Below are 13,192 nucleotides of genomic sequence, written 5' to 3' on the forward strand. Positions count from 1 at the left end.
ATGAGTTCAAAGTGAGAGAGGAAAAGTTTAGGGGGGATATGCGTGGAAAGTTCTTTACGCAGAGGGTGGTGGGTGCCTGGAACGCTTTGCCAGCGGAGGTGGTAGACGTGGGCACGATAGCGTCTTTTAAGATGTATCTAGACGGATACATGAATGGGCAGGAAGCAAAGAGATACAGACCCTTAGAAAATAGGCGACAGGTTTAGATAGAGGATCTGGATCGGCATAGGCTTGGAGGGCCGAAGGGCCTGTTCCTGTGCTGTAATTTTCTTTGTTCTTTTTTTCTTTGTTCTATTGATGAGTAGATCATTTGCACGATACCAGAAAAAAGTACAAATAGCATTTTAGCTATATAGCCAGAAGAATAGAACACAAATCTCAATAAGTAATTCTGGGTTTGAAAGAGCATTGATTTGGTCCCACCTGGAGTACTGTGCACAGTTCTGATCACCATGTTATGTAAAAGACATCCAGACACTGTGGCAGATGCAGCAAACAGCAATCAAATTGATAGCTAGAATTAGGCACCTGAGTAATGAGGAGAGGCTGCAGAACCTTTCCTTTGGAGAAGGCTCAAGGGTGAACTTATATGGAAATACTCAAGATCGGAAAGGACATGTAGAAGATAAACACAGTGCAGATTCTACACAAGAGAGCACAGGATTAGATTTAGATGATGGACAGTGAAAATACAGTTCAGATGTAATTACTTTACAAAGATAATGGTAAATCTATGGTATGGACTGCAAGTGGAGACTAACTATACCAACAAATCTAAGAAAGATTTAGATAATTACCTGGAGAAAGAGTCAATAGCAGTGTATGAAAGATCATTGGATAGAATATTTCCAGACACTTGTACTAGGGGCCTTTTCTGATTCTGTACATTTCCATGTTCCTATAAACCTGCTTTTAGGGTTAGTATTAGAGGAATTCACGCCAACTTCAAGACATAGGACTGAATTTTATTAGCCCTCTAGGGACAGATTAGGAGGCAGCGAGGGGACCGTAAAATGGTGAGGAAAGGCGAGGTGTAGGGTGGAGTGCCCATCGCCTTCCCAGTGCTATGGGATTTTATCAGTGTCAGGGAAGGTGGAGGTTGATCTTCCTGCCCAGAAGCCCATTGAGGCCCTTAAATGGCCAATTAAGGGCCACTTAAGGGCCTCTTCCTGCCATCACTAGCATTTTACCAGCATCTGGTGGGTTCCCTGCCATGTGGCAAGACCACCCAGCAAAAACCTGGTGGCCTCCTTGTGGACTGGGGTTCCCCTCCTGATTGGGCTCTGTGGCTGACGGAGGGGCCGCCCTTGCAGAAAGAGCACCCCCCCCCCCAAATTGGGACCTGCCTGATTGGCCCCAGCGACCCCCGACCCCACTTATCTTGTAGGGAGGTCAGCGTCCATTTTGACAGCTGCAGCCCCAGCAGTGGCCACCGACGGAAGAGCTGCTGGCCCTCTGACTGGGTGGCAGCTCTTAGAGGCAGGCTCCCATCTTTTAAAGGGACGGAACCCCCAGCGCTAGGCAGTTAATTGCCTGAGTGCCCAAAAAATGAGGCCAGGGGTCCCCCAAACGGCTGATGCAGGGTTGGCCCCAGCTTTCTGGCCCGACATCGGGACCGCTGTCACACCAACAAAATTCAGCCAATGGTTTTGCTTTTTTCACATTGCATTGGTCCCAATAAAACTGTAGGAAATGTCTTTTTAAACATGTTTCTAAAGGGAAATATTCATTGCAGACTGCCTTTACATTTCTATCATATAAGCTATTATCAATTAAAAGAAAGACTTGCATTTATATAGCGCCTTTCATGACCACCGGATGCTCCAAAGTGTTTTATGGAAGTACTTTTGAAGTGCAGTCACTGTTGTAATGCAGGATAAGGGAAAAGCTCACCAGACTTCGAGACTGGAAACCAGCATTTCAGGTAGGCTTTTGAATGCAAATGCTGAAAGTTCTACATTTGTCATTCAGTGACACAAATGGTTAAAGCAATTGCAGGAGTACTTATAGTTTATATGTAGTGCTTCTGTAGCATGTACCACATGAGACCAGAGTCATGTACTGCCTCCTTGTATAGATATTTCTGTAGAATTTCAAGTCTGCTGTCAGGTTAAGAGAGCCAATTTGAGTAATTTAAACACAGGGAGCTAGCACGCAGATGCCTGAATCCTGCCATCTGTATTACAGAAGTGTGAAATATAAAGGGTCTAATAGGAGGTCGATTACATCCACGCTTTTATATGGCTATTGAGGATCCAGGAGAGTGACACCCAAGTGGATATGTCTAACCTTCAAGCTTTGCTCTTCCCATTTTATTGCCTATGAGTGTCACAAATCCCCTTTTGGAGGTCCATTAGAAAAAGGTATTTGTTTTTACAAGCGTTCAATCCCTGCCCTCAAAACCCATGAAAAGTAGGCTTGGACTCACTGAGGGAATGGGGTTTAATCTATTCTCAGTTATAGTAACCTGGGGATTGCAACATACAGTGTATCTGCTAAACAAAAAACAAGAACAAGATCAGTGTAAAAGTACCTATGAAGACAGCATGAATGAGACTGATTTAATGGCTATATTAACACCACATTTTGGGGAGTTTTATGCTGTGCGCACAATCATAAAAGAAACTGAATTGCAACTGACCAAATGCACCGCATCTGTGACTGTTAAGAGATGAGCCTTTCATTCCATCAGTGTTGGTTAGATTTGATCCAGGACTCAGGTATAAAAGAAAACTGCATTATCAAGGGACAATATCATAATATTTCATCATAAAATAGTGTTTGTGACTGTCATTTCGACAGATTTTTGTAGTGCAATGGGTAGAAATCTGCCTTCTAATTCATCTCAGCTCATCCAGTATAGCAGCGCACGTTGAATATTGTTTATACTGGGTGTCAGTACATAATACAGACAAATTGGGTGGAATGTTCCCAGTCCTTTGGAGGCAGGGGGTAGCGAAATTCAGATAGTTGCCTGTCAGGATGGCTCCCCGACGCTGTCCTGCCTCCGGGAGAGTTTCCCAGGGCAGGCTGCCATAGGAATTGGCAACCTGCTCCACAGAGGCAGCGAAGCCAATTAAGGTCCCACTTAGGGGTCATTTTCCAAACCCGCCAGCATTTTCCCCATGTCATACCAGCCTCCTGCTGAGTCCGTAGCCCACCAGCAAATTGGTGGCAGCTTCCCAGCGGCAGGTCAGTGGGCCATCCGTGCCTGAATGAAAGAGCCACAAGGATGAAATGGCCATAGACCATCAATCCTGTGGAGGGATTTCCCCTTCACACTGATGACTCTAACAGCAGTGGGTCTTCTTTATTTTTAAATTCTCTGCAGGCATCCAACAACGCATCCATTTTGAGGTGCCCTTGCGTTCCCTTTTCTGCCTCAGCAGCACCTTCTTCTCCAGTGGGGCTGCTTGCCATTCAGTGCTGCAAGTCCTCTTTCCTTTTCCAAAAATATACTTTATTCATAAAAATTTGCAAAAATACATTACAAAACAGTTCAAATTTCACATTTCGGAAAGTACAATAAAGATCAGATTTCTTCAATACAGAAACATGAGGTGCCTCACAATTCTTGCCATTCCATTTTAAATGCAATATACATTGGCATTACATGGTAAAAAAACATTTTGGTGTATACAGCCTGAGGGGTTTTACATGGATTCCAGCCCCTCAGTATACTCTGGCGGGAGGACCTTACACTGTGGCCTTTCCCTATTGAGCATTTGTAGCGGCTGCCCCAAGCTTTAGTGCGTCCCTCAGCACAAAGTCCTGGACCTTGGAATGTGCCAGTCTGCAATACTCGGCCATGGACAACTCTTTGCTCTGGAAGACCAGCAAGTTTCGGGCAGACCAAAATGCGTCCTTCACCGAGTTGATGGGCCTCCAGCAACAGTTGATGTTTATCTCGGTGTGGGCCCCTGGGAACAACCCGTACAGCACAGACATCTGTGTTACGGAGTTGCGTGGGATGAACCTCAACAAAAACCACTGCATCTCTTTCCACACCTGCTTTGCAAAGGCACATTCCAGAAGGAGGTGGGCGACGGTCTCTTCACCACAGCCACCTACAGGGCAGCTTGCGGAGGCGGTGAGATTCCAGACATGTAGGAAGGATCTGAAGGGGAGGGAGCTTCTCACCTCCAGCCAAGCTATGTCTTGGTGCTTGATTAAAAGTTCTGGTGATGAGGCATTCTGACAGCTGACTTTGGCGGTCTGCTCAGGGAACCATCCGACAGGATCCACCATCTCCTTTTCCCGCAGGACCTTGAGGACATTCCGTGCAGACCACTGCCTGATGGATTGGTGGTCAAAGGTGTTTTTCTGCACAAACTTTTCCATGAAGGATATGTGGTACGGCACGGTCCAACTGGATGGAGCGTTCTGTGGCACTGTGGCCAGACCCATCCTTCGCAACACTGGGGACAGATAGAACCTCAGTATGTAGTGACACCTGGTGTTTGCGTACTGGAATTCTATGCAGAGCTTGATGCAGCCACACACAAAGTTGGCCATCAGGATGAGGGCAACGTTGGGTACATTTTTTCCCCCTTTATCTAGAGCGTTGAACATTGTGTCCCTATGGACATGCTCCATTTTCGATCTCCAGATAAAGTGGAAGAAAGCTCGGGTGACCACCACGGCGCAGGAGTGGGATATGGGCCAGACCTGCGCCACGTACGGTAACGACGTGAGCGCCTCACACCTGATGACCAGGTTCTACCCACAATGGAGAATGAATGCTGCTCCCACATGCTCAGTTTATGTTTTACCATGGCTACATGCTCCTTCCAGTTTTTGGTGCATGCCCCAGTACCTTCAGGTAGTCTGACACGACGGTGAAGGGAACAAAAGATCGGTCATAAATAATATAAAATAAAAACAAAAAGTGCTGGAAATATTCAGCAGATCTGGCAGAATCTGTGGAGAGAAAAGCAGAGTTAACATTTCAGGTCAGTGACCCTTCATGAGAATCAGAAAGGATCGGTCAGCCCAGTTCCCAAAGAACATGGCCTCGCTGTTGCCGCGATTTACTTTGGTTCCTGAGGCCAGTTCGAACTGGTCGCAGCTGGATCCGAGCAGAAAATGGCGATGTCGTCCATGGACAGGGAGGCTTTGACCTGAGGTCCTCAGTTGCCTGGGATTGTCACCCCTCCTATGACCACATCCTTCCTAATGGACTCAGCAAAGGGTTCGATACACCAAACAAACAAGACAGGGGAGAGAGGACAGCCCTGTCTGACTCCAGATTTGATTGGGAAACTTTCTGATTCCCACCCATTAATTGCAGGTCTTCTGATTGGGCCTCGCAAGTTGCTGTTCCACCTGCCATCCTTCATTGGACGGTGAACACAGAGGCAGCCTACTAATTGGCCACCTTTCATAAGATCATGCTGGGGTGAAGGGTGGGGGCCAACATCAGCAACCAGCAGGGTCAGGGTCCAGAAATGGTCCTGGCATCAGGTTCCCGATGCCCACAGGAAAGTTCAGCCCATTGTGTTAATAGCATAATTACTCTTTCATTCAATATTCAAATGTGACTTTGTCACCTCAGTAAGAAAAGCTAGTAAACATGTTTTCTGTTTTTATTACTTCTTATGCAACAATTCCTTTTGCACATCAAAGCCTCATTCTATGGTTTCCAAACAATAAATCTATTGAGGAATGTACTGTCTGAAGCTGAAGCATGTCCTGACCAGTTCTTGGGTAGGAACTGCTCAAGCTTGAGGCCCACGCAGAGTAATTTTATACTGAGGTGTGCCTTTTTTGGGATTCTAATTAGAGTATTTTTCTGTTTGGGATTTTAACTTGAAGTGTGCAGAAATGCCAACTCTCATGAGTTTATCGTGAGTGAGACAATTTTGCCGCCTTGCTTGCGATCTCGTGAAGGGGCTCTGGAATCTTGAGATTTTTCACAGGCATTCAATAACATGCCTTTTGTCGGCTGCTGCATCCTACTCTGCCCCTGGATGGATCATGTGACCACAGGGCTGCTTTCCCCTTCAGCATGGAAGCGAAGTCTCCAGTGGGCAAATGGTGAACGGACCACAGACTCATGAATACCAAAGCCAGGGCAAAGATTTCAGTTGACAGGCTGAGCACGGCCATATGTGTAACTCAGAGTCAGGGGAGACAGCAGCTGGGGTTTGGTGCTGTGTGGACAGGGATCTACTAGATCCTTAATGTTTAAACACCTGATGATCTGCTGCACATGCAGCTAAATCTCTTTAAGAATCAGAAATTGCAGCTCTTTCTTTTAAATCAGCACCGACACAGGCCTGTAATATGCATCTTATGACTAACCCTATTGTACAATGAGAGACTCCCATCCATTTCACATTGCACGAGTATCACCCTCGCTACCTTTCCTGCTTCTGAATCTCTCTGCACACCCTCCTCCCCACCCCACCCCATTTATCTATTTCCAGCTGGTACATCTCCACATAGAGGCAAATCCCATCTCATTATCTGAACCTTCAATGTTTCTCTTCTATAACTCGTTGCTAATTATCCAAAGATAGACATGGGTAGAGGTAACATAGGCGATAAAGATTAGGAGGGGGTTTCCATAACATGGCCAGAACTGCTTTCCAGTTCAGTGTATTTTTAGATCAACAAGCAAAGAGACAGTGTTGGATTTATTGCTGGGATATTAAATGGGGAAAATTGGCAAAGTAAAGCTAGGGGTACATCTGAAACCTATTCATATAAACACTGAAAAAGGAGGGAACAGTCAATGATGAATGTACTTTATTGGGGCCAATTTCAATAGGTTAAAAAGGGAAGTAGGCCAGATATATTGGAAAGAAAAAATGGCAAATAGGACAGTGTACAAACCGTGGGAAACGACAGACATATTTCCACAAGTAAAAGGGGTGCAACAAAGGTTCATTGGATGTGAAGAGAAATGAAAATGAAAATGAGGCATCTGACAAATCTAGGGTTTAGAATATAAAAGAAAATCAGGCCAAATATTAGAGGGAAGCAAAAAAGATTAGAAAGGCTGAGGGTGTATGAAGAAAGACTGGCAGGGAACAAAAGTAAATGGTAAAGAATTTTATAAAGATGTAAAAGAACAGTTAAAGAAAATTCAGGGCCAATTTGAAATGAAAAAGGAAATCTTATGGAGGACGAAGGGATGGCAGAGATACTAAATAAGGATTTGGCTTCACTTTTCAAAGGGCAATAAATGGGTACAGAGGAGGAGGTACAGCAAATAGACAAGTCAGTAGCACTGGAAAAATGGAACTAAAGGTCAGTAAGACACTGATTCCTGCTGTTTACATCACAGAATTTTCAGGCAAGTCAGAGGGAAGAGCAGAGGTTCTGACCACATTCCTTGATATGGAAGTTGTGCCAGAGGACTGGAGAGTACCCAAATAATAGTTCTGTTCAAAAAGGGGTAAACCAGTTCGTACACACCAATCATCCCAAAACCAGTGGTGGGTAAGGAGGCTATAACACAGGATAAAGATATGGGTCCATTACGAACACCCAGTATGGATTTGGGGGAAAAAAATAAGAATTTGCATTTATGTAGCACCTTTCATGACCTTGGGATGTCTCAAAGTGCTTTACAGACAATGAAGTACTTTTGAAGTGTAGTCTGTTGTACAGCAGCCAATTTGTGCACAGCAAGGTCCCACAAACAGCAGTGAAGTAATGACCAGATAATCTGTGCTAGTGCTGTTGGTTGAGGAATAAATATTGGCCAAGACGATGGGGAGAACTCTCCTACTCTTCTTCAAAATAGTGCCATGGGATCTTTAACATCCATCTGAGATGTCAGATCGGGCCCCGTTTTCAGGTGTCATCTGAAAGACAGCACCTACTCCAGTGTAGCATTCCTTCAGTACTGGATTATGTGTTCAAGTCTTTGGAGTGGGGTTTGAACCCACGACTTCTGACTCAAAGCTGAGAGTGCTAGGAGAATTCCAGAGTTTAGGGCCTAGCCAGCTGAAGGCACGACTGCCAATTGTGGAGCAATTAAAATTGGGGATCTGCAAGAAGCCAGAATTGGAAGAGCACGGAGAATGAGCTATCGCCAATGTCTTTGTGATGAGACTCATTTTTTGAAAAAGCTTAATGAAACAACTGCCAATCTCTATTGGGCTGTGATTGAAAAAAAAAGCAACTCATGATTTTTATGCCAAATTTCCTGATTTTTAAGAGTTTGTCTCATGATTTATGAGACGGTGCGGTTGGCATGTCTGAGTGGGTTTCTGGCAGGAAACTGACCTGGTAGGTTAATTTCCTGTCCGGAATGACTTCAGCGATTTTAACTGCCAATCCACTTCCAGGATGGGTGGGAAGAGGGCATAGAATGGCTGCCAGCTGCCAAAGACAGGCTGGCCCTTGGTCACTTACCAACTTCCAGGAAAGTGGCAGGTAGGGGGTTTTGGAAGGGTTGTGTAGGAGCTGGGGAGGAGGAGTTTGGGACCGGGGAGGACATAACTTTCCTCGTGGGGCCCAAAGGAGTTTCTGACTTACCTATGTTTGACAGAGGCACTTGAGTTTATTCTACTTCTTTTCCCATGTATGTTTGTGTTTTTTTACCCCTTCCCTTGTTCTATTCCTTTTTAAATGCTGGTCATCTGTAATATCTTCCAGTTGTAAAAAAGGGTGCAAACCTGTAACATTCACTTGTTTGTTCTCGCCACAGATGCTGTCGGTCCTGCTGAGTGGTTCAAACTTTTTCTGTTTTTGTTTCTGTATTTTGCTTTTTTGTTCGTGGAAAGTTACTATGTGGGAAAAATAAAATGATCTCTTCTGGACTTGAGTTACTGTGTACAGCAGGACTTTACAGCCTAGCAATTGCTGTAGGTGTCGTAATCTATAGTTAACTGCATGTTACTTTAGGTTTTTGGTCAAATTCTCCTATTCTTGTCAACCCATGATACTGCTATCTTTTTACTGCAGACGTAACTGTGCAATCTCATACCTGACCAGCTGATCTTCAAATCTGATTAAAATGGTTTACCAAAACATTTAAACCTCTATTTTCTCAGAAGAGGACAGTTCAGGAGTTTACTCCCCTCATTTTTCTGAAAAATGTAATTGCCAAAGACGCAAATGGCTAGTTTGGATGACAAAGCGATGGAAGTCCTCACGTAGATAGGGAGGATTGTCCTATATAGTACAGAAGGATACCCTCCCAAAAAGCATTGGTCCAGCAAGCTTGAGAGCAGATTTTTGAAAGAGCAAAAACTCTAAAGTTTTCTTGGGTCTGTGCTCAGGTGCAGAAGATAACCTGTGCACAGCAAATATAAGAAACTTGGACGGATGGCAGAGCACAATGTAAAGGAACTGATTCCCATGATTTTCAAATATTCACTGGTGATCCATTGTATCTGGGCACAGACCTATTAAAATCTCCTTCACAGTACCCAACAGACCCTGGATACAGGTCAGGAAGAAAATGGCTGACCTGAAGAATACTGTGATAGTAAGCTAAATTGCAACTTTCAATGTCAATACTTGCTGCAATTCGGCATTACTTCATCACCAGTGAAATATATTGGTCTGAACCATCTAGGGACAATTAGAAGCTTATCCTGTGCAGTTTTGGCATTAGGGAAACAACACAGTACTTGCTTTAGTGTGCACTTTCATGCTGCAGTAAGGGAGAAGTACAAGCAATTTATAATTTGAATTATGGTCGTACAGAAATTTTAGAGTCCTGACACAGGAAATTCTTTAAACAAAAGACAAGGAAACAAAACCTTCAACCTATCGGGATGAATGTGAGAAGGAGAAGCAAACTTGTGATAGTTTGCAATGAGTGAAGGATGTTATGCTGTGACAACTCACCTCATTTTGTTTGTTTTGTCTATATTCAAAAGGATCACCCTGAAAGAGAACTGCTCGACTCACCTGGATTTTCAAAGCAAGAGGATATTCTTTTTGCCTCAGTTTCATTGTGCAGGATAAGGGGAGTATTTCCAAGTATTACCAAGATTATGTGACCTGTGGAGAGCTGAGGAATTTAGTAAATTCCAACAGACTATTACTTGGAATTGTTGGAATGTTTACAACCTCAATTACCCCATCAAAAGGGCGTGTTCCTCCAAGCTTGATAATGTCAAAGTTGATTATTTCAGTGCAAGAGCTTAAATAATATCAATTAAGAGTAAAGAGGATGGGAAGATACAAGGATTGAATAAATATTACATATGAATTAGGAGCAGGAGTAGGCCACTCGGCCCCTTAAACCTGCTCCACCATTTAATAAGTTCATGGCTGAACTGATTTCTCCACATTACCACCTACCTCCGATAACCTTTCACCCCCTTGCTTATCAAGAATCTATCTACCTCTGCCTTAAACATATTCAAAGACACTGCTTCCACTGCCTTTTGAGGAAGAGTTCCAAAGACTCACAACCCTCTGAGAGAAAAACTTTCTCCTCATCTCTGTCTTAAATGGGCGACCCCTTATTTTTAAACAGTGACCCTTGGTTCTCCATTTTCCCACAAAGGAAAATATCCTTTACATATCCACCCTGTCAGGACCCCTCAGAATCTTATATGTTTCAATCAAGTCGCCTTTTACTCTTCTAAATTCCAGCGGATACAAGACTAGCCTGTCCAATCTTTGCTCATAAGACAACCTGCCCATTCCAGGTATCAGTCTAGTAAGCCTTCTCTGAACTGCTTCCGATGCATTTCTATCCTTCCTTAAGTATGGAGACCAATACTGTACACAGTACTCCAGATGTGGTCTCACCAATGCCCTGTATTGCTGAAGCATTACCTCCCTACTTTTGGATTCAATTCGCCTCGCAATAAATGATGACATTCTATTAGCTTTCCTAATTACTTGCTGTACCTGCATGCGAACCTTCTGCGATTCATGCACTAGGACACCCAGATCCCTCTGCATCTCAGAGCTCTGCAATCTCTCACCATTTAGATAATACGCTGCTTTGTTGTTCTTCCTGCCAAAATGGACAACTTCACATTTTCCCACATTATACTCCATTTGCAAGACTTTTGCCCACTCACTTAACCTATCTATATCCCTTTGTAGCCTCCTTATGTGCTCTTCACAACCTACTTTCCTACCTATCTTTGTGTCATCAGCAAATTTAGCAACCATACCTTTGGTCCCTTCATCTAAGTCATTAATATAAATTGTAAAAAGTTGAGCCCCCAGCACAGATCCCTGTGGCACACCACTCGTTACGTCCTGCCAACCAGAAAATGACCCATTTATGCATACTCTCTGTTTCCTGTTAGCTAGCTAATCTTCTATCCATGCCAATATGTTACCCCCTACACCATGAACTTTTATTTTTGCAATAACCTTTGATGTGGCACCTTATCAAATGCCTTCTGGAAATCTAAGTTCAATACATCCACTGGTTCCCCTTAATCGACAGCACATGCAACTCCCTCAAAGAACTCCAATAAATTGGTTAAACATGATTTCCCTTTCACAAAACCATGTTGACTCTGCCTGATTACCTTGAATTTTTCTAAGTTCCTTGCTATAACGTCTTTAATAATAGCTTCCAACATTTTCCCTTCGACAGATGTTAAGCTAACTGGCCTGTGGTTTCCTGCTTTCTGTCTCCCTCCCTCTTTGAATAAAGGAGTTACATGCGCTATTTTCCAGTCTAGTGGAACCTTCCCTGAATCTAGGGAATTTTGGAAAATTAAAACGAATTAACTAATATTCAAAAAGGAGGAGCAATATTGAGAATATGAAAGTGGTAGGAAGGGAAGAGGAGGAAAAAGTGGGAAGGTGAAGGGTGAGGGTTTGAAAGGAGAGGGTGGGGAGCAGCACAACTATTGGGCAGGGAATGAGAAAGAACCCACTGAGACCACATGAAATTCTGTAACCCCCACCCTGTATGCAGCTTGCAGCTGTTGATGTCTCTTTTCCCTGTCACACATACAACGTATCACTCACCATCTCCTATAAAGTGTCAGGGAAAGATAAACAGGTGCAGAATAGTAGAAAAGCAACAGGGAGCAGAGACCAGCAAGAAAAAGAGATCTAATTCTCTGACGTCCTGTGCACAATGCGTAGGAAATTTCGGCCTATTATTAAAAACTATATGCATGTGGATTTCCTGTTCACAAAACCTTATTTCCTGTTGTCATGATTTTTCCCCATTTTTTATTAACATATAACTTTGAAACTTCCTATGTGAACATTTGGAATTGAATTTTACAATGCAAACTTATCTATAATTTATTTAAAAGCATTCTGTTGCTTACTTCTTGCTCCCATCAGACAAAAGGTGACCCCAAAGCCACCTCTAAATTTGTTAGTGTCCATTTGCTACAATTAGCATGATAGAGCCTCTGCTTTGTGGTTTAGAAATCACCTGTAAGTTTTGAAACTTTAGGGATGCTTTATTCTATTTCTAACACAGGAGAAATAAACAACTCATCAGATTTTCATGATGTTGCTCATCATGAGTCAGAGAATCTGCTGCTTTATGACAATAGGTGTTTTTTAAAATTCATTCATGGGATGAGAGTGGGGGAGGGGGAGGGGAGAAGGGAGAGGAGAGGGGGAGGGGAGAAGGGAGAGGGGAGGGGAGGGGAGGGGAGAGGGAGAGGGGAGGGGAGGAGGGGGAGGGGAGAAGGGAGGGGAGAAGGGGAGGGGAGAAAGGGGAGGGGGAGGGAGAAAGAGGGAGGGGGAGGGAGAAAGATGGGCGGGGGAGGGAGAGAAAGATGGGCGGGGGAGGGGGAGGGGGGAGAAAGATGGGCGGGGGAGGGGAGAAAGATGGGCGGGGGAGGGGAGAAAGATGGGCGGGGGAGGGGAGAAAGATGGGCGGGGGAGGGGAGAAAGATGGGCGGGGGGGGAGAAGATGGGCGGGGGGGAGAAAGATGGGCGGGGGGGGAGAAAGATGGGCGGGGGGGGGAGAAAGATGGGCGGGGGGGGAGAAAGATGGGCGGGGGGGAGAAAGATGGGCGGGGGGGAGAAAGATGGGCGGGGGGGAGAAAGATGGGCGGGGGGGAGAAAGATGGGCGGGGGGGGAGAAAGATGGGCGGGGGGGGAGAAAGATGGGCGGGGGGGGAGAAAGATGGGCGGGGGGGAGAAAGATGGGCGGGGGGGAGAAAGATGGGCGGGGGGGGAGAAAGATGGGCGGGGGGGGGAGAAAGATGGGCGGGGGGGGGGGGGAGAAAGATGGGCGGGGGGGGGGGGAGAAAGATGGGCGGGGGGGGGGGAGAAAGAA

At 44.9% G+C, this 13,192-nt stretch overlaps 1 protein-coding gene and 1 long non-coding RNA gene across 2 annotated transcripts in view; both read right to left on the bottom strand.

The window, feature by feature from the left end:
- LOC137374725 (uncharacterized) overlaps positions 1-13,192 on the bottom strand; it is a 54,420-nt gene that overhangs the window by 22,120 nt on the left and 19,108 nt on the right. The gene's annotated exons all lie outside the window — the stretch shown is intronic.
- The window catches only part of LOC137363037 (uncharacterized), a gene marked incomplete at its 5' end in the record, with an annotated part of 26,888 nt that continues 15,707 nt past the window's right edge, over positions 2,012-13,192 (bottom strand). The window contains 6 exon segments of the mRNA XM_068027162.1: positions 2,012-2,083; positions 3,135-3,211; positions 3,296-3,458; positions 4,817-4,920; positions 8,631-8,817; positions 9,151-9,273. Coding sequence (XP_067883263.1) covers positions 2,012-2,083; positions 3,135-3,211; positions 3,296-3,458; positions 4,817-4,920; positions 8,631-8,817; positions 9,151-9,273 — 726 coding nt within the window.

Source organism: Heterodontus francisci, chromosome 1 (genome assembly GCF_036365525.1).
Source record: "Heterodontus francisci isolate sHetFra1 chromosome 1, sHetFra1.hap1, whole genome shotgun sequence".
In the NCBI taxonomy this organism is placed as follows: domain Eukaryota; kingdom Metazoa; phylum Chordata; class Chondrichthyes; order Heterodontiformes; family Heterodontidae; genus Heterodontus; species Heterodontus francisci.